The sequence below is a fragment of the Callorhinus ursinus genome, unplaced genomic scaffold (genome assembly GCF_003265705.2).
Source record: "Callorhinus ursinus isolate GAN/ISIS: 27379988/994484 unplaced genomic scaffold, GSC_fseal_2.0 scaffold4, whole genome shotgun sequence".
Lineage (NCBI taxonomy): Eukaryota > Metazoa > Chordata > Mammalia > Carnivora > Otariidae > Callorhinus > Callorhinus ursinus.
Genome location: NW_027397066.1, coordinates 19573917 through 19599006, shown reverse-complemented (window position 1 = coordinate 19599006; position 25090 = coordinate 19573917). Strand labels below are relative to the sequence as shown.

The 25090-nt window shown below is 35.4% G+C and overlaps 1 protein-coding gene across 1 annotated transcript in view; it reads left to right on the top strand.

Annotated features, from left to right (window-relative positions):
- The window catches only part of DHX15 (DEAH-box helicase 15), a 58002-nt gene extending 35160 nt beyond the window's left edge, over window positions 1–22842 (top strand). The window contains exons 6-14 of the mRNA XM_025887125.2: window positions 1347–1514; window positions 8229–8315; window positions 9356–9505; window positions 9908–10016; window positions 10502–10693; window positions 13588–13710; window positions 18634–18824; window positions 20887–21056; window positions 22271–22842. Coding sequence (XP_025742910.1) covers window positions 1347–1514; window positions 8229–8315; window positions 9356–9505; window positions 9908–10016; window positions 10502–10693; window positions 13588–13710; window positions 18634–18824; window positions 20887–21056; window positions 22271–22388 — 1308 coding nt within the window. The 3' untranslated portion in view covers window positions 22389–22842. The remainder of the gene's footprint in view (window positions 1–1346; window positions 1515–8228; window positions 8316–9355; window positions 9506–9907; window positions 10017–10501; window positions 10694–13587; window positions 13711–18633; window positions 18825–20886; window positions 21057–22270) is intronic.
- The last annotated feature ends 2248 nt before the right edge of the window (window positions 22843–25090 follow it).

Here is a 25090-nt window from a genome sequence, read left to right as displayed (position 1 = left end):
AAACATATTCTGAATATTGGCATCAGTTTTCCTGTGTTTATCTTTTTATTTTAGAAAAGTCTAATTTGGAGTTTATATTCCAATCTTTTTGATTTGGAAGAGATCTAATTTTGTATTTGCATACCAGCAGGGGGCATTCTAATCTAGATACAGCATTTAAATGCTTTTTTCTCCTAAAAATACTTGTTTTGTTACATTTTGTCTATCAATAGCATTCCTTCATTTTCTTTTAGAAACTTCAGATCTCAAAGGGAACTGTGAACATCAAATCCTTAATAGTAATTTTCTGCATGATAATTTTCAAGACCCTTAATCCGTTTTTTAGGAGAACTACTACGTTTGAAGGAGAGGGTGAAAAAAGTTTTTGTTCTTAAGTATCCAAAGACTTTGTATTTTTTAACATGGAAACAGAATTGCCTTTGATTTAAAATCATTTCAAGGAAAATAATTTTAGTTTAATATAATAAAAATACAGACTACATTTACCTGATAGATTTTTTCCCTTTTTTTTCTTTAATCATTCTGATCTTTGAATAAGTTTTTCTTTAATCATTTTGATTTTTGAGTAAGAGATAATTTGTTGATAAGGATAGCTTCTGATTGGGTCGTGCCTTGGACAAGCTGCCAAATCACTTAACATACTTCTGAATTTAACTGAATTAATGCTTCATGAAAATTTAAGTTTGTTGCCCCCCCCCCCTTTTTAAGTCCCTTTGCCACTCATGGAGCCTCCACCCACCTCTCTTTTCTCGGTCTCCCATACTCTGAATATTTATTGTGAGTCCTCTCTTTAAAACCTAGAGATGAATGCAAATGTGTTGGAATTATTTTCTGTGGTTGGGAAAGTTTTGAAGATGCTGTAAGTTATTTGGGTTAGCCTACTTCTTAAATACCTATGTTGATACTGTAAAGGTGTTTGTTCTCATTAGGTACAATGAAGCAAATCTTCCATATAATTACATTAGTGATACGTGACATTAAAGCCTAATTGGTTTATTTAAAATATCTAGCACATCAGTTTCTTTTAGATTGTGAAAATTTAAAAGGTTATGAGTGCAGTTAAATATTCCTGGGTGAGAAATTTTAATTTTAGTACAATTTGTTGAGAATTAATTAGGGTGTCTGTCTGGAAGAAAAAGAGTGTGGAATGCCAATAGATAGTTGTCTGTCTGAGTATCGAAATCAAAATTTTTCTTCATTAGTTTTGGAAATCCCGATGAAGTGTACTAACTTAGTTTTGATTTACCAAATTCAAAGTAAGCTTCATGGGACTAGGATTATGATAAATACTTAAATGTTTCAGTGTGTGTTTGTTTTGTTTTTACACTCAGCCTTTTATTTTGTAGGAAATTGATGAAGCCTGTAAGAGAATAAAGCGTGAGGTTGATGATTTGGGCCCCGAAGTTGGTGACATTAAAATCATTCCATTATACTCTACACTTCCTCCTCAGCAGCAACAACGCATTTTTGAGCCTCCGCCTCCAAAAAAGCAGAATGGAGCGATTGGAAGAAAGGTTAGCATAGAAATATTCTCTATAAATGTTTCATTAACAAAGAACTGTCTGAGAGATATGAAACTATATTGAATTATTAATGACTAAGTTATGGGTGGTGGTGATCTGAGTTGCACACTACAAAATAATGTTTTTCAAAAGTAAATAGAAAAAAAGTGTATTTTGGTGGAATTTTGCTTATCTTTTGACCTTAGAGTAAGAGCATGTACTGTTTTCCATCTCCACAGGAAGCACCTCCTTAGTAAATGGGTGGTTGGTTAGGGTGGGTCAAGAAAAGCAGGAGATGATCAAGTGTCTTTCTCTCCATTAAGTCACTTGGCAAAAGCTAAGCACTTTTTTCTTCAGTGCCTTGGCTTCTGCCTGCAATTTTCTTAGAGACCTAACCAAATGTCATGTCTATAGGTATGAAATATTGACTGCACACATCTCTGTAATAGCACTCATGCTGCATTGCATAAATATGTGGGTTTCTTTAGGGCAGGAATGCAGATTCTCTCTGTGGATGTCTGCCTGGCATAGGAAGGGGCAAGGGGTTTCTAAACCTGTTTCTGAGCTCTTTGTTGGGATGGGAAGGGGATTTAAGTTGAAGTTTAAAACAAAACAGCTATGCTTTTATTTTTTTGAGAGCTGGGGGTTCTAGTAGGTTCTTCGAAATTAAAATTATATTGTTTGAAAAGGTTTGAAAAACAGTATAGTGGAGTTAATCATTTATTAGGTTAAATAGTAACTGAATATGAATTTTGGCAAGATTCTTAATCTCTGGTTTTAAAGTTTTCATTTTTTTAAAGTGGGTATTATTTACCTCATCACTTTTGGGAGATTATTATCAAGGATTAAGCTTTGTATATACAGGGTCCTAATATATCTAGAATAAACTAGTCCCTCATGGTAACTGCTATAAATTCCTTGAGTATATTCATGTCGAAAAAAACTCTTACTTGAAATATTACTTAGGTATGATTTACTTGTCAGTCAGATTTGGAATTCACTGCTTTCTTATTTCTATATTCAGGACTAACAGATTCTCACCTTTTTTCTGCTTTTACTCAGTCTTTTTGCTAATGTTTGTCATGATTATTGAAAAATTACACATTATAAAGATACTTAAATATATCAGGGCTAATTATTTCTTTACATGGCTGTGTAAAAGTTAAATGAACCAAATACATTTTTCAAACTGAAGGAACTTACCAAAAGGATATACAACACCAGCTTAGTGGAATGTAAACTAACAAGAGATTGATAGGAAAAAAAAAATCAGTTTCTGAGTTTCTCATCGATGAGTAGTGAATATGACTTGTAAAAAAAAACAGTCTGATCATAGCTTCCTTATGTTGAACTTTCCAATTCTTTTTGTCATAGTGCTATCTGTAGAATATGTTAAAACATTTTTTCCTGTTATTTATGTGCTTTCTCAACTTCGGGGAAAACTTACATTTTAAGTGATGAGCTTTAGTAGATAAATTTGAAGTTGATATGTTGACTGAAAAGAAGTACTTATTCTCTGTAGAGTTCTTAGCTTAATTCTGTATCAGTCGATGTATGTAAATAAAGTAGCTGTTTTCTTAAACATTTCTATAATAAAGAGTAGACTGCAGGCAGATAATTTTTCTTTAAATCATGTACACTTTGTATATCTGCGTTTGTTTTAATTTTAAGATTTTTTTTTACCACTGAGTAAAATTGGTATTAAGCAAGATTTGCCATTTTTATGTGTCTCTTCATATAGTTCTTTACATTCCATTTTTAGGTTACTTTGAGAAGTATGGGCCTGAACCTATTGAAATTATTTCACATCTGAGTTCTTTGCTCTGTTAAATTATTAGTTTATTGGAAATTTAGGTTCAGTCTGGTGCCAGTCCAGTACATACTACATTTTGTGGGACCTACAACTTAAGCCCATGAAGTAGAATTTAACTGTACTGCTTTTTGTGTTCTTATAAATCCTAAGGATATTGAGGAGAATTTTGTCTCACTGAAAACAGTGACTCAGCAGTAGTTGGATATATGTGTGGTGATGGCCATGGATGATGAGGGGACCACTGGAGGTCCCCAGGGCAGGGGCTCACCTTGGGATCCCATCCTGGGCTTTTAGTTCGGAGTCAGACCAAGGACCACAGTGCTACTTCATCCACTGATGGTTTTCATTCAGCTAACTATAGGACCTCTTGCTGGGAAATCATGTTCTCTCTAGGCATGAGTCACCTTCATCTTAGAGGCTGAGAACACTGTCTCACACACACACACCCATCCACCTCCCCCCCCCCCCACACACCTATGATCCCAGGAGGGGGAGGGAGGACTTCTTGGCAGTTGGTGTGTCAATCTCATTATGGGGGGTGGGGTGGGGAAAGCTTTGAAGCCTGGCATGTTTAAGGAAAAGTGAACATTTTTATAGAAGCCTAGTTCACAGGAGGATTCACTCATCCAATCATGTTTTTGGTGCTGGACAGGGAAGCTGCCTGGAAGAAGGTAGGAGTGTCGGCTGAGAACCAGAGAGAGCAGAAACACATTCTGGCCAGGCGCTGACTGGCGCTTGAGAGGAGCGGGTGACTGGCAGAGCCATGGCTCTGGCTGGGTTAGACAGAGCCGTCCAGATTGGTGGGACTGTGGGGATGGAGGAAGGGTTCATTCCTCATTAAGATGCACAATTCCTCATTAAAATGCACACAGGTTATGTGAGGGAAAGTGGCTGCATACGGGAACAGGAAGAACTGGCAGTTGGTTGCTATTTTCCTATTATTGTCTTAAAAAAAATGCCACAACTTTGATAATAATCCTGTTTGTATAATAAAATAAAGAACGAGGGGCCAAGGCTTGCTGCTTCTGTTCTGAATTCGTTATTCTGCCAGTTAGTAGAATGGAACTTTTCATTCACGAGTGTTAAAAACTGTTACTGGTTGATATATTCACAGTTGATTTAAAAGTACGAAGGAATGTTTAGGGATTTATGGTCTTGTTTCCAGTTGTGTAAAACCAAATACGATTTGATTCATTTTTTTGTTAAATTTGTTCTAATTATAAGGATAATAGCTAGCATAGAGTAGAATGTAAGAAGTCAAAATGTTTGGAACAAAGAATAATAAGAGTTTTTTAAATTCTGCCAAAATAAGTGTAATTCTGTATTTATATTTAGATTCCTTCTGTGAGGTAGGTAGTGCCTTATTTACTCATTGTATTAATTTGTGAAAATAGTTTATGATGTGGTAAAACTAACAAAACAGCCTTGTAATATTAAATGTAGGCTATATTAAAGGTAAAGTTTTATGGGCATGGGGGACTTAACTAGCATTCCTTTTACAAATAGTTACTGAGTTCTTTTTATGTGGGCTTCTAACATAGCACTACTGCTAATGATCGAGAAAGGTTGAGAATGCATGTATTTTTGTGAGGGTAGATCATTTTATTTGTTTTGATCATGCTTGACATTTATTCTGATATTTGAGTTTAAGTTCAAGGTACAGTATTGTATAAGCATTAAAGTTTATTCATCAATAAATTACTTGTGTGCATCTTTTGAGTAAGTCTTAAAATTGCTGTTTTGTAGATTTGGTCTTGTTAAAATCCAGCAACTATTCTTTGATTTTATTTAGTTTTCGTTAATTTTGTCCATACAAATAGGTGATTTTTCTGTAGCTTATCTTCAGTTTACTAGTTAACATGGCTCAAAGCATACACTGCTCAGTAAAAGAGAGAAATGGCCCTTGTGGAGATGGTTCTGTAGTTTTAAAGAGAGGCTTAATGATCCACTATCTGAAGATAACTTAGTGTGGTACTGCTGGGACGTGGACAGATAAAGAAGTTAATGTCCTTACTGAATTGGTGCCCCCCACAGAGTTCCCTGGGGACTAAAAATCCAAACTAGTTGAACCTAAATGCATTATTGTGTCCAAATGGAATTGAAGTAGAGCAACGCAAGTACTCTCAGTTCTAGAACACTTTGAAGTGGAATTATTGAAATAAATCAAAGTAGATTTCATTGCAAGGCATGTTATTGAGGGGGAAGGGGATAAATCTAGATGGAAGTTTAATCTTAACACACTTTAAACACATAAAATTGGCAGTGGGATGTCAAACTTTTTTCCACAGGGTTTTCTATTTCAGGTAAATAAACCCCTAAATATTCCATATTTAGGGGTTTATTTACCTGAAATAATTGCTTCGTCAATGAGGTTTGAACACTTTTAAGGCCCTTTGAACACTTACTGCCATGTTACAGTCTAGAAAGCTTGTACCATTTATATGTATATTCCCATTGGTCATATGAGGTCCCTTGACAAAGTCAGGATCACTTTGTGTTCTGACCATTTCCTAATTAGATCATGTGACACTTAACATCTAGAACATACTTATCTGAGGTTCCAAGGGAGCTAGATAACTTTTATCATCTCATTTATTTAAGTTCTTGTGCATTATGTACGTGTGTTTTCTTTAGCCTTAGCTAGTTCTCCAGCTCTAGTAATAGAGTCATTTGAAGAAGCACCCTGAAAGTCATACAGTTTGTTACATGAGTTTTTCCCTTTTTTGTCCCCAAACCTTAACCTCCCATGGTTTCGGAACCCTGCCCTTTTTCTCATAGACACTCTAATAATTGTTAAATCAGTATGGTAGACAAGTCCTATTCAGAAAAGTTTTTATTACCTTAGTGCTTTTTAACCAATTTACTTTTAATTTTGGAATAAAGCTTGAAAGTCATACTTCTCTAAGGTCTTTTTTTAACACTACTGTTTTAGAGTTTGATAATGACATGGGGTTTGCCAGGTTGGCATAATCCTGTGATTCTTAAACACTTGTGGAATCACAAATCCACACTTCCTTTTAAGTGTTACATAATTTGTCACACACACACCCAAAGACGCATGCATACCAAGTGAAATTATTTTGTAAAGTGATTTTTAAATAACTCTAAAGAATTGATCACATCAAGAAATTTTTATCACACTAATTGTATTCTGTTCTAGAAGAAACATGTGAAATGTATTTATTTCCTCCACTGCTCTAAATATATATCCAGAACTGTAACAGTTTTACCCCAGAATTCCAGAAAACCGTAAGACTTCTTATATAATCATAAGCGTGTAGCTGGCTCTGTAATAGGTTTATAAGGACTTTCTACATTTATTGTCTAATTTTATTTATTAACAGCTTTGTCCTTGCTAGATTAATATGCAGGAGTTATAAAAGGAAATTGAGGTTTGGGAGTCTTAAAACCTTTCCACTATAACTTAGCTACTTAGGTTTGCTTCCTGGCTCTGTCCCCTACTCCTGAATTCATTGCTCCCTCCACAGCACACTTGCTTTGTAGAAGAATATTAAACTCAGGATATTTATTCAAATTCAGCTGTCAACCTTACATGCCTTGTTTATGTTTACTTTGGTTCTGATTATTGAACCATGTGCGTGTCATCTAAATGTACTGAAACACGTATTTCAGTAACATCAAACGATCTGTTTCTTACCATTTGCTAGTCCGCAGTCTTTGCAACTGCCCAAGACAAAAAGGAAGGATTTTGGTTTTAGATATGTGAATGATTCTGAAATATTACCCTGTCAGTGGCTCTCTAGTAAGTTTTGACAGTATATGTCCTTTTCATTTCTTAGATGTGCCTGTGGGCATTTTTGCTTACATGCACCAGTTTAAGTGGAACCTTCTGCTGTTAGTGTTCTTAACCCTTCTCTCTCGTGGGAGATCCCACCTTACCCTTGCCAACTCATTTGAGTGCCTTTTTTTTCGGTAAGTTTCCTTGGTCTTGGTTGTGGAAGTAAGCCCTTTTTAAGTCTCAGAGTGAGTCTTTGGTGTCATTTACACTGTCCATGTCTGATTTTCCTTTACATGCTGTAAGAGTAGGCCCTGTATCTGATTCATTTTCTGTGTCATCTGCTTGCATATACAGGCATTTTCACTTAATGGCAGTTTTCTGTTCCTGAAAATCAGATGTTCAGGGGAAAATATACTAATGAGAATCCCATTTTCTTATTGTTTAATAAGAAAAATTATGTGACATGTCATTCTCAAACCCCAACCAGTTTCCTAAAATCTAAAATATATCGTACACTTAACATAAACCAGCGGTTGTATTAGTATGTAAATGCTGTAAACATTTTTTCACTAGCCGTAAAAGATTCAAATGATTAACAGTTGCTTTGTATATCATGACATCTTCTTTGAGACCGTACACTTTCTAAAATATCTGCATTCGATTCTGATGATCTGCCAGTTCTTGGATTATAACTTGAGATTTTCTCTGCCCATGCCCTCCTGGGCCATTTTGTTTAAAATGTTGAGTTTTGGTGATACAAAGTTTCCTTTTTAAACATTGCCAGAAAATATTGAAAGATACACATGTTGTGTAGACTTTGGGGGTAATAACCAAAGTAGTGTTCTGTCAGGGAGACATTCTGTAAATTAAGCTTACACTGTTTCATTGATATTTTTCTTTTGATGCTGTCCTTATATTTAAGTAATCAAAACGTGATTGAGTGATAACCTGGAGTAATAGCTTTCTTTGAAAAAGGAATTTGCTATGATGGACTAAATGAAATTTTGATTTAAGATCTTAAATATTAATTTATATTGCATTGGCCATTGAGGATAAAACCTTATTTTTAGTTTACTTACAGGATTGAAATTCATTTTTGAAAGTTCATGGCTACTTTTACTGTTTTCAATTTTACTTGATTTATAATATTTATATACTGTTTATTTCTTAACAGGTAGTTGTGTCAACTAACATTGCAGAGACATCTTTGACAATAGATGGTGTGGTATTTGTGATCGATCCTGGATTTGCAAAACAAAAGGTATATGCTTTAGTACTTTAGTTTGTATACTTTATTAAGTTGGTGTTAGCTTAAGAGTACTTACTGCCTATTCATTTAGTGACTGCAGTTTACTTTTAGAATTATTTTTCTGTTGTCTTGTGTTTTGTTGTCAGACTTCGGTGATAGGAATCCTTTCTATTCTTAGCTGGCTCTCATGTATTAAGCCCATGCATGATGTTTAATCCTAGGCTTCCCCCCCCCCCCTTAAGGTAATTGGTTTTTGTTGGGTTTTTTTGTTTGTTTCTCTGTAGCAGTGGCAAGTGTTTTGGTTTCTGTGTTCATTTAAGGAGTAAGGGGGTAGTAATAAGAGCGATAGAATTGTCATTGCTGTAGATTGGTCACTTACACAAAGAAATTTAGAGTTTGTTATGTGTTGGGTATAGTGCCTGAAAAGATGTTAACGTTAACCTCTAGTTGAATAGTGCTGAATACCAAACAGTTTGGTCAGAGTAAGTGACTACTCAGGAAATCCTGGGGATGTTGTATAATTCACAGATCTTTCATTACATTTGGTTACATTTTGTAGGTGTAATTGGGAGAATATTTTGCATGTGGTATTCATGTTTCTGATGGAAATTTTTCTCTTTAAACTGGCAGTGTGTAACTGACTTCTTCTGGACTAAGTTCAAAATATTTTTCTTGATGTTCACTCTGAACATTGGGTGTTGAAATTGACAGGTTCTTCTCAGGCAAAAGCCTTCAAAACTGTCCACTTTATGAAAGCAAAGTAAAATTGGTAGAACTGAAATTATTTTCAGTTAGGAAGAGTAAAGGTTTTAGAAGCTTTGTGTGTAATAGGTAAGAACCTTTCCATGTTAGCTTGAGTTTTCAGAATGATAGTCAGAATATCTGAAAGAAAGTTAAGGCACAAGATGTTCAATTCTCAGTTTCTGTCTCTGTGATTTACAGCCTTCATCAGTACTACTTTATTTTGAGATTAACTATGGACTTTATGTACTTCTGTTATAGTTTTGTGGTTAACTGAAGAGAAAATTCTTAAATTACTTTCATTCCAATAGGTGTACAATCCTCGAATCAGAGTTGAGTCTCTTTTGGTGACAGCCATTAGTAAAGCTTCAGCTCAACAGAGGGCTGGTCGAGCTGGACGTACCAGACCTGGGAAATGCTTCAGACTTTATACAGAGAAAGCTTATAAAACAGAAATGCAGGTAAGGGATTTTGCCGTCTCTTTCCTATGTGTTTGGAAGGTTAAGTTGAATTTGTTACAAGAAAATTGCTTTATTTACTTCATCTTGCCTTTTGGCACCATAAGCTCCTTACTTTTTCCCCGAGTGAGATTTATGGTGTAATCTACCAGTACGGCTCTCTGTTACCGTTCTAAGTTGAAATGAACAGTGGCAGTAACACTTTGAGCCCTATAAAGATAGTTCACACAGAGTGTCTGATTCCTTTCTGGTATATTCCACCAGTATTTTTCTCATGTAGATTGGTGGTTTAGAAGTAATGCCAAGGTAAATAGCTAAAGAGGCAGAGAACAGATAAGTTTTGTTTTCTGGAGGAAGAGGATTAAGGCATGTTTAACAGAATAAACATTTTTGTTTTTTTGCTAGGATAACACCTATCCTGAGATTTTGCGTTCTAATTTAGGATCAGTTGTGTTACAATTGAAGAAGCTTGGTATTGATGATTTGGTGCATTTTGACTTTATGGATCCACCAGGTATGAATTCTCAAAGCATATTTTAGCAAACCTTTTAACCAGAATTCACCATCTCTGCATCTTATTCATTACACACCCCTTATTTTTTTCTTCTGGTATGCATCAAGAAAAGTCTCATATGTTAGCATTAAAACTAAAAGCGTGACAACTATCTGAGAAAGTTCTTTTTAATTTGTTTCTTTCCTCAGAATAAATTATTCTGGGAATTACTGACTGGGCAGGAAAATTAGAAATTTCTTTTTTTTTTTTTGTTAGCAGTTACTTAATTTATGTAGGAAAATGACAGTTTTTAACTACTGTGCAGGAAAATTTTGCAAGTTTATGTGATTCATTGTTTGCTAGATCTCTAACTGAATTTGATGACAGTTTGCATTTTGAGTTTGGTTCACTGTAGAATGAAAAATGAGATTGCTTCTAATAGTTTGTACTTTATCACATTTTTGCTTATTAAAGCAGTTTGTCTAATAGATTGCCTTTTCCCCCAGCTCCTGAAACTCTGATGAGAGCCTTAGAACTTTTGAATTACCTGGCTGCTTTAAATGATGATGGAGATCTGACTGAATTGGGATCCATGATGGCAGAGTTTCCTCTAGATCCACAGCTCGCTAAAATGGTTATTGCAAGTTGTGACTACAACTGTTCTAATGAGGTCCTATCTATTACTGCTATGTTGTCAGGTAATAGAGGGAAAGGAACTAAAAAAAGCCCAGCTCTTCACAGTTTGGGTGGACTTCACATTTGGTTTTGTTTTTTAATATTTAGTATGATAGTGGATTTTATAGATGGTTTTTTTCAAGGAACTCATTTTGTTTCCTAAATATCTTGTAAATAGATTTATAAAGACATAATATTTACAAAAGTAAAGTAATTGTGCACAAAATATAGTTAAAACATTGGCTCTCTTGAGTGCGAATAAAAATTGCAATAAGAAAAAGAATAAGTCTGAACACAATTGTAACTGAGTTCTTTGGTAGGTTCATCAGTTTTGCGGTTTATTACTCAAAGTACAAGAAGAACTTTGTTCTAGTACTTGGCACTATTAAGTGAGCCTGGGACAAACCCAAACTATCATTTAAATTGAGCTTTCCTATATGTATAAATACGTATTCTAGTGGCAGTCAAGCAAACCTGAATTTCAAACTTAGTATCAAATAAATAGAAGTAGTAATGTGTACTTTTAGGCTTAAAATCTAACCAGATGATAATTTTTTACAATGGCAGAAAACACTTGATAAAAGAAATATACCTAATATTGCTAATTTTGGAAATTGGAGCATTAAGCTGAACAAATCATGCTGTTTTTAGTATAGCAGTAAAGCGTAATCCACAAATGAATTATAACTTGGAAATTAGATTTTCCAAAAAGAAGAAATACGATTTACAACCATACACTGATTCTAACAGCTAAAAATAGAAGACATTTCATGTTTTTACTGATGATCAAAGTACTTTATACTACTAGTTCCAGTACTGGGGAGAATGACTTCAGTTTCAGAGTGGTTTATTAGTCTTAATTATAACTTCATGCCTCAAATAATTGAAAATCTTATTTGGAATTAAAGGATAAATTGAAAAATTTTCTAAATATAAAATTTTGGCTTAGTTTAGATGTATGGTATGTTTTAATGGTTTGAATTTTTTATTTAAGAACTAGCTAAAAATGTTTTTTTGCAGAGTTATGACTGATCAGACTCAGAGCAGATGGGCAGGGCAGTATCGAATCATTTTAATAAAATTGTAGTCTCACTTGCGGAGGTGGTGGTAGGTTGTTGTCTGCCTTTCTTACATGTTTTTGTTAGATGCTCCCAGTTGGTATTTACCCAAGATTTTAGTTTGCAGAGAAAGTGTGCGGCAAGAATTAACAGATTGTTTGTGTATTTATTTGTTATCTGCTCAGTTTTTATTCTTCCTGTTTCTCTTATCAGGCATACTATATAATTACCATCGTTTGAGTCTAGATTACTAGCTCTTTAAAAAACTGGTCATTGTGACGCAGTTGAAATCTTCCAACTATATCTCTTACTTGTAATAAGGAGCTCTGCACAACACGGGTTTATTAGCACATCAAGACAATGGACATTTATGTGTAGTGGTTATTAAGCATGGCACTTGTGGGGGGGAAATGTTAAAAGGTGAGGAAGAAGTCATGGAACAACAACAGTTTGCCGAGCTTATACTGCTTTGTTTTTCATTTAAATAGTTTTTGAAGTTTTCAGGTCCTGATATAAATAGTGCAAATCAAGGGCCTTCTAGAGTGCTACTTATTCCCATTGTTAATTCTGGGAGCTAGTTCACATTCACTTTCACATCTTTGAGAGGTTTCTGTACTTCTATGAATTACCTTGCTTCAGTTTCATTTAAGCAAGACATTTAATTAATATTTATTGTGATCATGTGTCATTGTCTCTATTTGGCTTCTTTGGTATCTTTTTAAAGGGGAAACTGTATGGGAAAGTAATTTGATACTGTATTTGATCTTGTTGTTGATTATTCCCATTATCTTCTATCTGGACTGATCATTTATACTTTTTTATATTGACAAGGTTTTAAGAGCTTTAAAAATGTGTTGACAAAGTCCCAAGCTGTTAAGTATTTTTACTTTCATACTGCTTTTATGACTATGGAATTGCTAAAGTGAATTAAGGAAAGTTGTATTTTAAAAATGTAGTGCACGCTTTGTAACAACTTAAAGTTTTATGTGAATTAACATTGAGGCTCTAAACAAATTACTGTAGTTACATATTTTGGTGACTCTTGAAATAATGACTGTTTCAGACTAATTGTCAACTTTTTAAATATTGGATTTTGCTTTTTATATTGAGGTTTTGATTCAAATAACAGTTTTTTTTTAAACTTGGGACGTCATTTTCTAATCTTTTTATTAAAATGCTGGAAAACTAGGCTGAATATCCCCAGCCTTTTTGAATTTTCTTAATTCAAAGGCGGTTTAACCTTCCACCACTACTGCTATCATCAAAACCCAAGATTTCATGATATTTTTTATGTTTACATATGCTTCTGCTCACCGGTGCTAATAGTGATACCCACCAGTTGGTAATAGCCATAGCACTAGGGAAAAAATTACAGTAGAAATGTGGCAATAGACTGGTTAGAAAGTTTTTAGCCCTGCAGTGGGCAAATATGGCTTCATAACTTCCATAGCCATTCAATGGATTCAGTGGATGGCCTTTTGAAAAATTATATTTAGCTTAAAGGCTATTGACACCATAATTACGGTTATTGGTAGAGCTATCGGCACTGGTTTTTGAAATAAGTTGAGCTTTCTATTTCTAGTATCTTGATGGCCTTCAGAATAGCTGTTTGATGCCTACTTTTAGATCTAGTTAAAATAATCAGGTACTCTGTAGCTTTGAAACCCTCTTGTCTTACAGATGTGGTTAGGTGTTGATGTACCAAATCAAGGTAGTAAACAGTCCAAGATGCAGTTGGAGGCCATCCTGCCCTGCCCTATGCTCTGTGAACTGACCTAGCTAGGCCTTGTTCCTCTATCTGTGAATGCGTGACTCATCGATATGGGCGTTTGTGTTGGGCCCATACCAACCTTGTTTAGTCCCACAGTGTTTTGTTCGCCCCACGGAGGCCAAGAAAGCCGCAGATGAAGCCAAGATGAGATTTGCCCACATAGATGGAGATCATCTGACACTGCTGAATGTCTACCACGCTTTTAAACAAAGTAAGTGTAAATTAGATTGAAGGCACTCTTTTGTCTAAATGTCACTTGCAGCATATAAGATGTTTCTTCATCTCACTTTCATTTATTATCTGTGACAACTTTACATTAGAAACCCAGAGGTACTTTAGAAAAAACTCCTGACTAGCATTTAAAATAGAAATTGTCTGTTTTTTCCAAAGTTGTTTACTTTTATAATCGGGGAAAATACCGATTATAGAAAGCTCGAAAATACAGAGCAATAAAAATAAAATACTCGTACTATATTTACCACTAACCTACACATTTTTATATACTTTCTTTTCCTGTTTATTTTCATTCATTTTATGTGAATAGTTTTTTATCATTTATAGACTCTTTACTGCTTAATAATTTTACTAATAAATAGCTCATATAAAATATAAAACTAACAAAATAGAAAAATGGACTGCAGATGTGAATGACCATTTTCAGGTTACAAGTGGTCCATAAACATGAGGAGGAAAGTCAACTCTGCCTGTAGTTCAAGAGCATTGTTATTGTGAGGTTCCATTTTCTCACCTATAAAACTGGCAAAGGTTATAGAAAAATAGTTCTTAGCTCTGTAGAAGTGGGTTTAGTGAAATAATCCTACACCAGAGGTGGAAATATAAATTGATGTGGTCTTTATGAAAAGTAGTAGATTTTATGTCACCGAGACCTTAAGAAGTTTCATTCCCTTTGACCCAGAAATAATCTATGAAATTATCATTCAGTATCCTGTGGACACAAATATCATTAAAGATTTCATCCCAGAATTACATATAGTAAAAAAAGGGGGGGTAGGGGGAAACTACCTTAATGCCCACCAATAAAAAGATGGTTCAGTGATTTATGTATGCTTTGGCCACATGATGAAATACTGTTCTAGCTTTTATTTTATTTTATTTTATTTTATTTATTTGAGAGAGTGAGACAGAGCACGAATTGGGGGGCGGCGGGGAGAGGGAGAAGCAGACTCCCTGCTGAGCAGGGAGCCCAGTGTGGGGCTCCATCACAGGACTCCGGGATCATGACCTGAGCCGAAGGCGGACACTTAACCGACTGAGCCACCCAGGCACCCTGTTCTAGCTTTAAATCATGTTTTCAGAGAATATTTACATTTTCCATTTGAGAACAGGGAAATGCGGGGGCTCAAATTCAAAGTTTTCACCTCTTGGTTTATTTGTAACTCATTTTTGTTATCTCCTAAAAATCTATTTACACTCCTTAAATAATCTGCTCATTTTGGCTCATCTCTTTTGGGGTGGGGGTGAGTTTATTTATCTCAAGAGTCCAAAAGTGCTGCAGAGCCAGTAAGTGGAACAAAGAGCATAGCTGCCAAAGTGCGGCACGTCTGTGTCTTACACTTGAACTTTGCTGTGAGTTGAAGAGAATTGATAAATACCAGTTTAAAATAAAAAATGAAGGCCAGTACACAGTTTACTTCAGAACATTTATTTTATCCCTCTTGTGTCCAATGTATTGATAATGCATAATGTTAAAGCCTATTCTCGATGGGTTAGGTCAGTCCAAGAAATACACTATATTCCTGTGTGTGCGAAACTGTCGTGGTGGTGGACTGGGTGACCACCAGACACATAACCTATTAACTGACATTGAGAACTGGCTACAAAGGGGAAGGTCTTGAGAAGGAGAGATTCATGTCCATCTTGGTTCTCAAAATCCTTTGATTATCATTAAAGTACTGTTTTAAGTGGAAATTAAAAGATTTCTAGAGGAGCAGCATGGATTTTTACCATGTATGTCTCACAAGCTATTTTAATGTTCTTTTAAATTAGGAGATTGTGTTATTTTGTTATTTAAGTTCTGATAATTGCTACAGCAGTCTGTATATAGATTTCGTACGTTGCTTCGAGAATAAAGTTTAGGTTTGATAGAATTGTGTATTTGGATTTTAAGTGTGAATGTAACAATTTAGTCTTTGAAATTCGAGGAGTTTACTGTTTCACATGATAAAATTAAATGCTTATTCTTTGTGTACGTTTTGGTAGTTGGGAGCTTTCTATGAAAATACTGAGCAGTAGGTATCTATAAAAGTTTTATCCTACCGCTTCTTAATAGGATTAGCAGAAGGAGTGTCATGTGTTAGAGTGGTAGCATCCATTCTCTAGATGCTTGTTTCTTGTCTACTGCATGCTTCTCACTGCCATAGGGATGGTAAGCTGTTGGGTGGTTTTAGACCTTTTACTCTGTATACATGTGATAAATAAGGTCAAAGCAAACAGAATCGTTTGATGGAAGTGTCCCCATTAGTCAAAGGATTTAGCCTATTAATTACTGCCTGTCATCTTTTCAAATAAAGGGAACTATTCAAAAAGCATCAGACTTCCAGATCTCTACGTACTATTTGGATATTTCTCATATCCCTTTATTGAATTTGGAATGTTTTCACTAATGATTTTTAAATGATGCTAAGTTATGTTATTAATTGAAACATTAAGTATGTTTGAAAAATAGCAACTGTGTTTCAGATACTGGTCAGGAGGAACTATTTGATTAGAACAATGGTTGATTACATAGAAAAGCTAAAATTCATCTTGATATTGTATGTTGAAATAATAGTCTTAAAAAAAGTTTTGTTTATTTTAGAGAGAGAGCGCACTCGTGCGCGCACATGAGCAGAGGAAGGAGAGAGGTAGAGGGAGAGGGAGAATCTTAAGCACGCTCCCCGGTGAGCTTGGAGCCCATCGTGGGGCTCCATCTCAGGACCCTGAGATGAAGACCTGAACTGAAAATCGAGAATCACTTGTTTAACCAGCTGAGCCACCCAGGCGTCCCTGAAATAACACTTTTGAGAAACACTGGATTTACGTTATTTGCAACACCTTGATTTCTTTGTGTGTAGGTCTGATTTCACTCTGAAATGGTTTTACTTTAGATCTTAAAAGTAGGTTTACTGTATTGGTTAAGAAATTTATAGCTAGCATTTTAAGAAAATATTTCCATTTTTAGATTTTATTTCTCTCATTTATCAAATTATTTCTCACAAATTTAGAAAATACGGTAGTACTACCAGATAGTGTTTATCTTGACATCTTAAAATTGCCATTTTGTTACTCTTTAGGGTATGAATTCTGAAATTTAGAACTTCAGAAAAGCTGTACTTCAGATCAGAGTCTGCAAATCAGCTGCCCTTTTCAAAGGGCCCCCTTTCTTACTGTCTCAGTGTGGACATTTCCATTGCCTTTCAGCTCCGTACATTGCACCAGCATAAGCGAGGATGCCTCTAAAGCATAACTTCTCTTTGTGTTATCTCCGGAAGATATTTGGTGCTTTGTTTTAAATGTCAGTAAGTTCAGATGGATACTTCTTCTCATTCTAGATGGGTTAATTAATGGACTTGAACACATCAGTTCTTTAATTTAAAGATCCATTTTACTACCTCACCTACCCACCCACCCTTTCTGAAATGTGGCTGCATTTTGTAATGGGCAAACCTTTATTAATATATTTGTTGGTCCTTTGAAAAGCAGTTAAGAAAATGTTGTATGTTATAATTGGTAGAATCCTAGAACGAAGATGCCAAAGATTAGTGTATATTACAGAAACTGCAGAAGGACCAATATAGTTCTGATTTAAAGACCTCCCCACCCCCCATTTCACAATAACCCTCTTAGGTTTATTTATCAAAAGGCCTATGAAGTAAATGATCAAGTTTTCCATTGTGATTCTCCGGGACATAAAAACGTCACTGTATAATATTTTATGCTGCAGTATGAGCTCTTTGCTTAAATGAGCAAACAGTGGGTTGGTTGGAAGCTTGTCAAGGATTCATCAGTGGAGAAATATCCCTTTGGATAATAAATACATGCAGTGAAATTATTTGAAGTGTTTTGTTTATTAATAATGGTAAGACTTGTTTATTAAACATGAGTGGGAATTCCAGACATCCTTATAAACTACATCACTTGTATTTTTTTATTTTTTTCCTTTTATAGTCTAGCTCTTTAGTTTTTTAACCCCAGTTTTTATTTTAATTCCAGTTAGTTGACATACAGTGTTATATTAGTTTCAGATGTTGAGTATAGTAGTTCTCATCACTGTTCAAGGGGATACCCGCATCCCTGTGTTTATAGCAGCAGTATTTTACAATAGACCGTATGTGGAAGCAGCCCCAGTGTTCATCGATTGATAAATGGATAAAGATGAGGTGGAGTGTGCATGTATATGATGGAATATTACTCAGCCATAAAAAAGAAGGAAAGCTTGCTATTTGCAACGGCAAGGACGGAACAAAACAAAGGGAAAAAATAAGATAGGGACAAACCCTGGAGGGAGCGGGTGGTGGCTCGGGGGGAGGTGGTAGAGGAGGGCTTGGAAAACCAGGTGGTGGGATTAAGGAGCGCACTTACCACTTGTATGTTAAATCCTGTCTGCCACCGTTAAGAGGCAAAGGGGTTGCAGTGAAACTTTTAAAACGCTTAGCTCTAGGTTTGGTGGTCTAGCTCAGGAGTAGTTAAATAAAAATTACGCAGGAGTCATTTGAGTTCTGTTTTATAACTTTTAAATTGTATTTGGTAATCTTAATCTAAGGCTGTCCTTTCTTTGAAAATGAGGAGGACATGGCATTTTATCACATTCCCTCAACCCACCCCTGTCTGTTGGACTATATTAGAAACAACCAGGTGGATGTTCATGGGTAACCTAACTTCAGTTCATTAAAAGTAGTTTATTTAAAAATCACAGAATCCGGTAACCAGAAACCTAAGTGCTATTTCTGATTTTGAACTTTACTATAGATTTTTAGGAAAGTTGATAACATTGTGATTTTATAACACTGATGTGGGTAATTCTCCTTTCTGGATTACTTAGTTTATTCTTAATGATTTTCGTTTTTAATTAGATAATAGACCTATGTAGATGATTCATGTCCCCTCTTTTTTTCCCCTCCCTCCAACTTTGTAGATCATGAATCGGTTCAGTGGTGTTATGACAACTTCATTAACTACAGGTCCCTGATGTCAGCAGATAATGTACGCCAGCAGCTATCACGAATTATGGACAGATTTAATTTGCCTCGTCGAAGTACTGACTTTACAAGCAGGGACTATTATATTAATATAAGAAAAGCTTTGGTTACTGGGTATTTTATGCAGGTATGTGGATAATGCATGTATAATTAGATGTTTACATAATATTGTTTGCTTTCTGTAACAGCCCTTTGAATCTACTTAAACAAGTTAAAGAATGCCTCTGAATATTGATTTTAAATGTTATGTCCAGATTCTCGAATGAACTAATATTCTAAGAAATTTTATCTGTCTAATGAGTAACAGATTAACTCATTAGTAATCCAGTTATGTAGAAATCAATTTGCAATTAACTCTTAATTAATAGAGTCTTTTTTATACCAGATGATATGTTGGCCATTTTCAGGTGGGATTAACAGCTATTTCTTCCATGTAAATATCAGTTCTTGGCTTTTGATAAATGTATTGAAAAGTCTGTGAATCTAGATTGTGAGTGGAAGATGTATAATTATAAACTGTGCTGAAGCAAGGCAGTCGCCTGGGTGGATCCAGAAGTGCAGTTCACGTTTCTCTTTATGTGGAAACTAAAGACTCCAAGATCAAATATTCAGACCCCTGTATTTCATTCACAGTGCTGTAGAGTGATCAGTGATACTTGTAACTAAGAAACTTAGGTGCTGCAAAAGCCAAAAATGTCTTTTAAGTGATAATGATGGAAAGTAATTTAAAATGTTTCATTTAGTTTTAAGTGTGTTATGGTGGGGACTGTACTAACTGACGTATAGCTTGTCAGATAAACGTAGTGAACATTTATTTTAAGGGATTTTAAACTATGTTCAAAAACTCATTCTCTGGTGGTAAAATTGAAAACAGATCAATCCATTACTTGGGATTGGATTGATTTTAATGATCTCTTCTGTCGCCTGCTTGTGTTTTCATTCTCTGTTTTGGCTCTGTCTATTAAGCAAGATGTGGCCTGCCTTAAGGCCAGATGAGCTAAATAAATAGAATTGACCCAAATGCACAAAATCAAAATAAGAATTGATGGGTGCATAGTCTGTAGTTGAAATCATACTAACAGTAAGAATTTTTATTGTGACATCTTCTATAAGCTCCCATGCTCATTAGAGTTAGGAAAATAATAGAGCAAGGTATGAAAATTCATTCTTTAGACACATTTATTCTTAATATTTGTTTAATATGTACTAGTACACAGTGGCTTCTTTTTGACATATTCTTAAATTTGCTTGTAATTCAAAAAAGATTGACAAAGCCATATTCAAACATTATAGATTTCTACTTCTCTGAAGATTAAACTTTGTTAGAAACAGGGCATGCAGTAAGTACCTGGCACCTAGTAGGTGCTTAGTATTACTGAAGGAAATTGAGCTCATTTTCTGTTATTTATTAATAATTATTCATTTCTATCATTCATACACATTCTTCATATTACTGTAGTTCTAGAATTGGAAAAGGCATATCATCATCTGTTTCAGTGTTTGCTAATTACATATTAGGTAAGTTCCACCAGTTGATGTGTTTGATTATAGATAGAAGAAATGGAGGCAAGAAGCACGTGCACCTTTGTCCGCTCCGTTCTTTTTCTTGTTCTCTTTTCCCTGTAGACTACCTTTTGCTTTATTTTTCCATCTTAATCATGAATGTTCTAGTAATTGTTCATCTGATACACGGTTGCCACCTGGCACTAAAGAACCCACTCTAGATAGTTTTAAGGCAGAAAGGACCAGATAGTGTATATACATGTTTTATGGGCCCCTTATGTCACTGTTGAAACTGCTTAGCTCTGCCTGCCCACGCAGTGCAAATGTGCAGCTCTGTGTTCAGTGAAACTTGACTTATGGACCCTGAAATTTGAATTACATGAGTTTTACTTGTCACCAAACTTTTTTTTTTGGTCTCTCCCCCCACCCCCACCCCCATTCTTTAGAGATGTATGGACCACTTTAGGCCGACAGGCCTTAACAGATGCAGGCAGTGAGTTGGATTTGGCCTGTATTAGTTTGCTGATCCTTGCTTTTATCAGGCAGTGATAAATAAGTGAGGCCATCGGATAAAAAGCAAAAGCTGAGGTCTGCCCGTTCTAATTATATAGGTAGCTTTACACCACTTGTGCTTTATAATGAGCACATCACAAGCATTGTATTAATTGACTGGGTTTCAATTTCAGGTGGCGCATTTAGAACGGACAGGGCATTACTTAACTGTGAAAGATAACCAGGTGGTTCAGCTGCACCCCTCTACTGTTCTGGACCACAAGCCTGAATGGGTGCTTTATAATGAGTTTGTTCTTACGACGAAGAATTACATCCGGACGTGTACAGATATCAAGCCAGAATGGTAAGCACCACCCTTCGTTCTAACAGATTTTGTTAGCATTTTCGTTCCGAGTGGAATCTGACTTTGTTGCGCTAGTCCTGTCCTGGAACTTAATGTTCTTTCTCATCAGCTCAGGATATGTGCTGCCCTGTTTAGGTATAGGGCTTTGACCTGATGGTATGGTTGGTCTCTTAGAATCTTTGCTTTGCTAAGAGGACGGTGGGATTGTTGGTATGGGCCTGGGCAGGATTTGAAGCCAAATATAAAATTAGAGTTGACTAGCATCAGGAGTGTCTTTGGAGCTGTTCTCTTGTTGTGATCAACTCAAGTCTCCTAGTACTGTACTAGAAACAGTCTTTTATCATTAGCTCTGAACTGTTTATATGTTGATGCTTTAGAAGGAGTTAAGCAAACATAAAAACTACACATCTTGTTGGACCTTAGCATATTTGATTTACAAATTGTTGTTGGAAATGATTGTTATTTTAGGCAAAATTACCATCCCTCCCCTTTTGTATGTCTGGTTTTTTTTGTGTTGGTTGGTTGGTTGGCTGGCTGGCCTGCCAGAATCCATTCTGTAACTTACGATAGGAGACGTCAGCCAAGGATGGTAGGACTGAAAGCACTTACTTTGGTTGATGTCACTTGCTAGATATTGTGAGGCTTCTTTCCTACACAAATTTATGACTTTCGACACTTGTGTAGGACATTACCATTTTATCTTAAATGCTTTATTGAGAAAAAATTGTATGGCTAAACATTAAAGATTCAGTCAAGTGAATTCTTTCGGGTTTAGATCTGTATTTATGGTTACTAAACTTCGAAAATGAGAAGATACAGTCATTTGAATACAAAGATATTTCTCATATAGAACCTGTATTACTATAACCTTGGATAGGTTGGTCAAAATAGTGTTCTAGAGTGAAGAAATTAATAACCTTACTTTAATATCTTTCTATTAATGTAAAAAAGTGTTTTTAAAAGGATTTGTCTTGAGTTTTTTTTTTTTTTAAGTTATGGAAAGTCCAACATCAGAAAATTTACAGCGTAACAAAAGTAATGCACTTCCAAAAGTAGTGTTTGTATGGATTAGGTGTTTGCGATTGTAACGTTGATATGGATTTGTAGATTTGCCTTTGTTCATCAGTATATTAATGAGTAATTCCTATCCTATTAGCAACTCCAGTCTTTAATTAAATGTTAATTTGGTAATTTTTCCCCCCCCTTCTGGACAGGTTGGTGAAAATTGCCCCTCAATATTATGACATGAGCAATTTCCCACAGTGTGAAGCAAAGAGACAGTTGGACCGCATCATTGCCAAACTTCAATCCAAGGAATATTCACAGTACTGAATTCAGTGCTTAGAACTGAAGTTATTCAGAGGACAGCTTTAAAAGATGAATGAACTCAAAAGTTCAAGTTGTGCTCTTCACGTTGGTTCAATAATGGCCTTTATTTGAAAGCTTTTTAATTTTTCTTTACAGTAAATATTCCATTCTGATTTCATAAATTAAACATTTATGCCTCCCTTTTGTGTTGACACTGTAGCTCATACTGGAAAAGTCGATCAATGTTTTGCAGTTTATTGAAAGTAGTTCTATATATAACAATGTTATAAGCATTTCTTTAGAAATGGTTGAAAATGCTTCTAAAATGTGATTATCGACCATGGTATGCATGATCGTTGTAATTGTTGACATTCCTTTTAGAAGTTGTGAAATGTTACAACTTGTGCTTATGTAGACACAATCTTCTGTCTCAGTACAGAGGCACTGACTTCAATAAAGTCTATTTATACTAATTTCAGCCAAAGCACTTTGATATCTTTGTTCTAGTCTCAGTATGGCTTCTTCTCTTCTCAAGTGTGGGGCTTTTTTTTTTTTTTTTTTAATGTAAGTATACTATGATTGCATCTTTCCACAAAGGCTACTACTCCTTAAATAAAATAGTCATTAAAGCAGTATTTTTAAGAAGATAGCATGGCACTTCGTTAGGTTAATCAGGGTGTGATCTAATGGGATAAAAGTATATAGTTTTCATTCAAAATTGGATCTCCAAGGCCAGAATAATGAAAGAATAGCTTTCTCTTTGTCTTAAATTCATCTCATAAGGCTGATTTGTTACCACATCTTTTTATTATACTTAGAGAAACCTTCTAAACACCCTATATACTTCTGAAACAAATGTTTATTTGTATTAAATAAATAGGGAATGATGTTATATTGTAGGTATTGGTTTTACTAAAATTTTAGATTTTTGGATATTTTATGCAGTGTACAGAGTGATTAGCAAAGTGTGTTAAAATGTGAACTTGACTTTCCGTTTCCTGTAACAGGTAGTAGACAAGTTAAAAACCCCTTTTTAACAGCAGATGAGGTGTTTTGGTATGACCCCTCAAGGGGCCTGTAATCAGTTCCTGTCCCTGAAAAGAGTAAATACTGTTAAATTTCTGGACTCCCTTCTTCTACTCTCTCCCCCTCCCCCTGCAGATATTTAAATGTTAAAGGAAATTTAGAGGTGTGTTCACTTGGAATTTAAATATATTTTGTAGCATATATCTTACGTGGTTTAAGGGAGTTAGTTGGGCAAGTTAAGAGTTTTTCAGGCTGTATGCTTTTTTAGTATATAGGTAGCTGTTATTAAATGATGCTGGTGGCTTAAGAGTTAATAGAGTTCTCTAAGTGCCTAATTCCCCTAATAATTTACATGGTGAAATAATATTTTAGGTTGAATTTAAATTGGTTAAAATTTTTCCTACTTTTAAGTATTGGCAAATTATCTGTTAGAATTTTTTTAGATTATTGTTAAGAACGTCTAGGCACTTGGTCAGACTATTTCCCCTAAGCAGGCAGCTTTTGCCAAAGTATTATGTTGCATTTTTTTTACAGTTGCATATTTTTATAATCTGACCATCTTTCTAGTTTTAAATAGATCTCAGTGTAGTATATGTGTTGTTTAATCTGGTGCTTTTTAAAATTCTAAATTAGACCATTAGGTTTTCTTAAGGAGAAACTTAAGTTGCAGAACTCTGCTGTAAAGGAGGAAGTTTGGCATTTGGCAGAGTTTCTAGGAACAGTGAGTACTCTTTCCATCTTGTAAGTGATGAGTGTGCACTGGGAGTGGCCATGGAAACTGTGGAGCGAGCTGAGCTCTTTCATTCCCTCTCATCACGTCCCCTCCCCCCCCCCCCTCCCCCGCCACCTTCAGTTTTGCGAGGCTGGCCATATCTGACCAAAGCTTTGAATCCTAAACATTGATGTTACTGGCAAAGGTATGGCTTTTAAAATTTGTGCCCTCTAACCCCTTCAGTATAGGTTCGGCAGCAGAATAAAAAAGTGGTCACAGTTTCCCTTGTTTACATAGGTGGGTAAAACTAGCAGATGAATCCTCAGTGGTACTGTGGAACGAGAAAATGAAATTACAGTTTTTTCCATAATATTCAGAAAATCTTATTTGAAGATTTTTCTGAGGAGGTCTCCTCACTTCTCAAAATAGAGCTGCTTTTTGTTGTGAACGTAGCATAAGAAGGAAAAGCCTTTGACTACAAGTTGAGGAAATGAACACACCTTGGGGGACTAGGGCAGGGTAGAATATACCCTACAGTCAAGCCACTAAGCCACGGTCGCACAGAACAAAAAGCGTATGACTTAGTCCTAGAATTTCAGGTTTAGAAGGTAACACAAACACCTTGAGATTCTCTTCTGAATAATTTTAATGGCTCAGATACTTTAAAGAAAACCATTACTTTCAAAGACATCCTAATAGTTCTGCTAGAAATGCTGAGCTAAAATTTCTCTCTAATTGTTTCTAATTCTTGCTTCTAGAGCAAAGTTAGTTAAATAAAGATGTTTGTTTTACTGCACGATGCTATTTAGATACTTAACTGTCCTCTTCCTTTACTCTGATTTAGGCTGAATAGCCTGTTTTCCCCTCACCCTTCTCTTCGATACAGTTTCTAGATACCCTGAACATCCCTGATTAACCTCTGCTAGATATTCTCTGGATTGTAGTCAGTGCTGCGGTCTAAACTGGGCTGAGCGTGGTGGAACTTGTA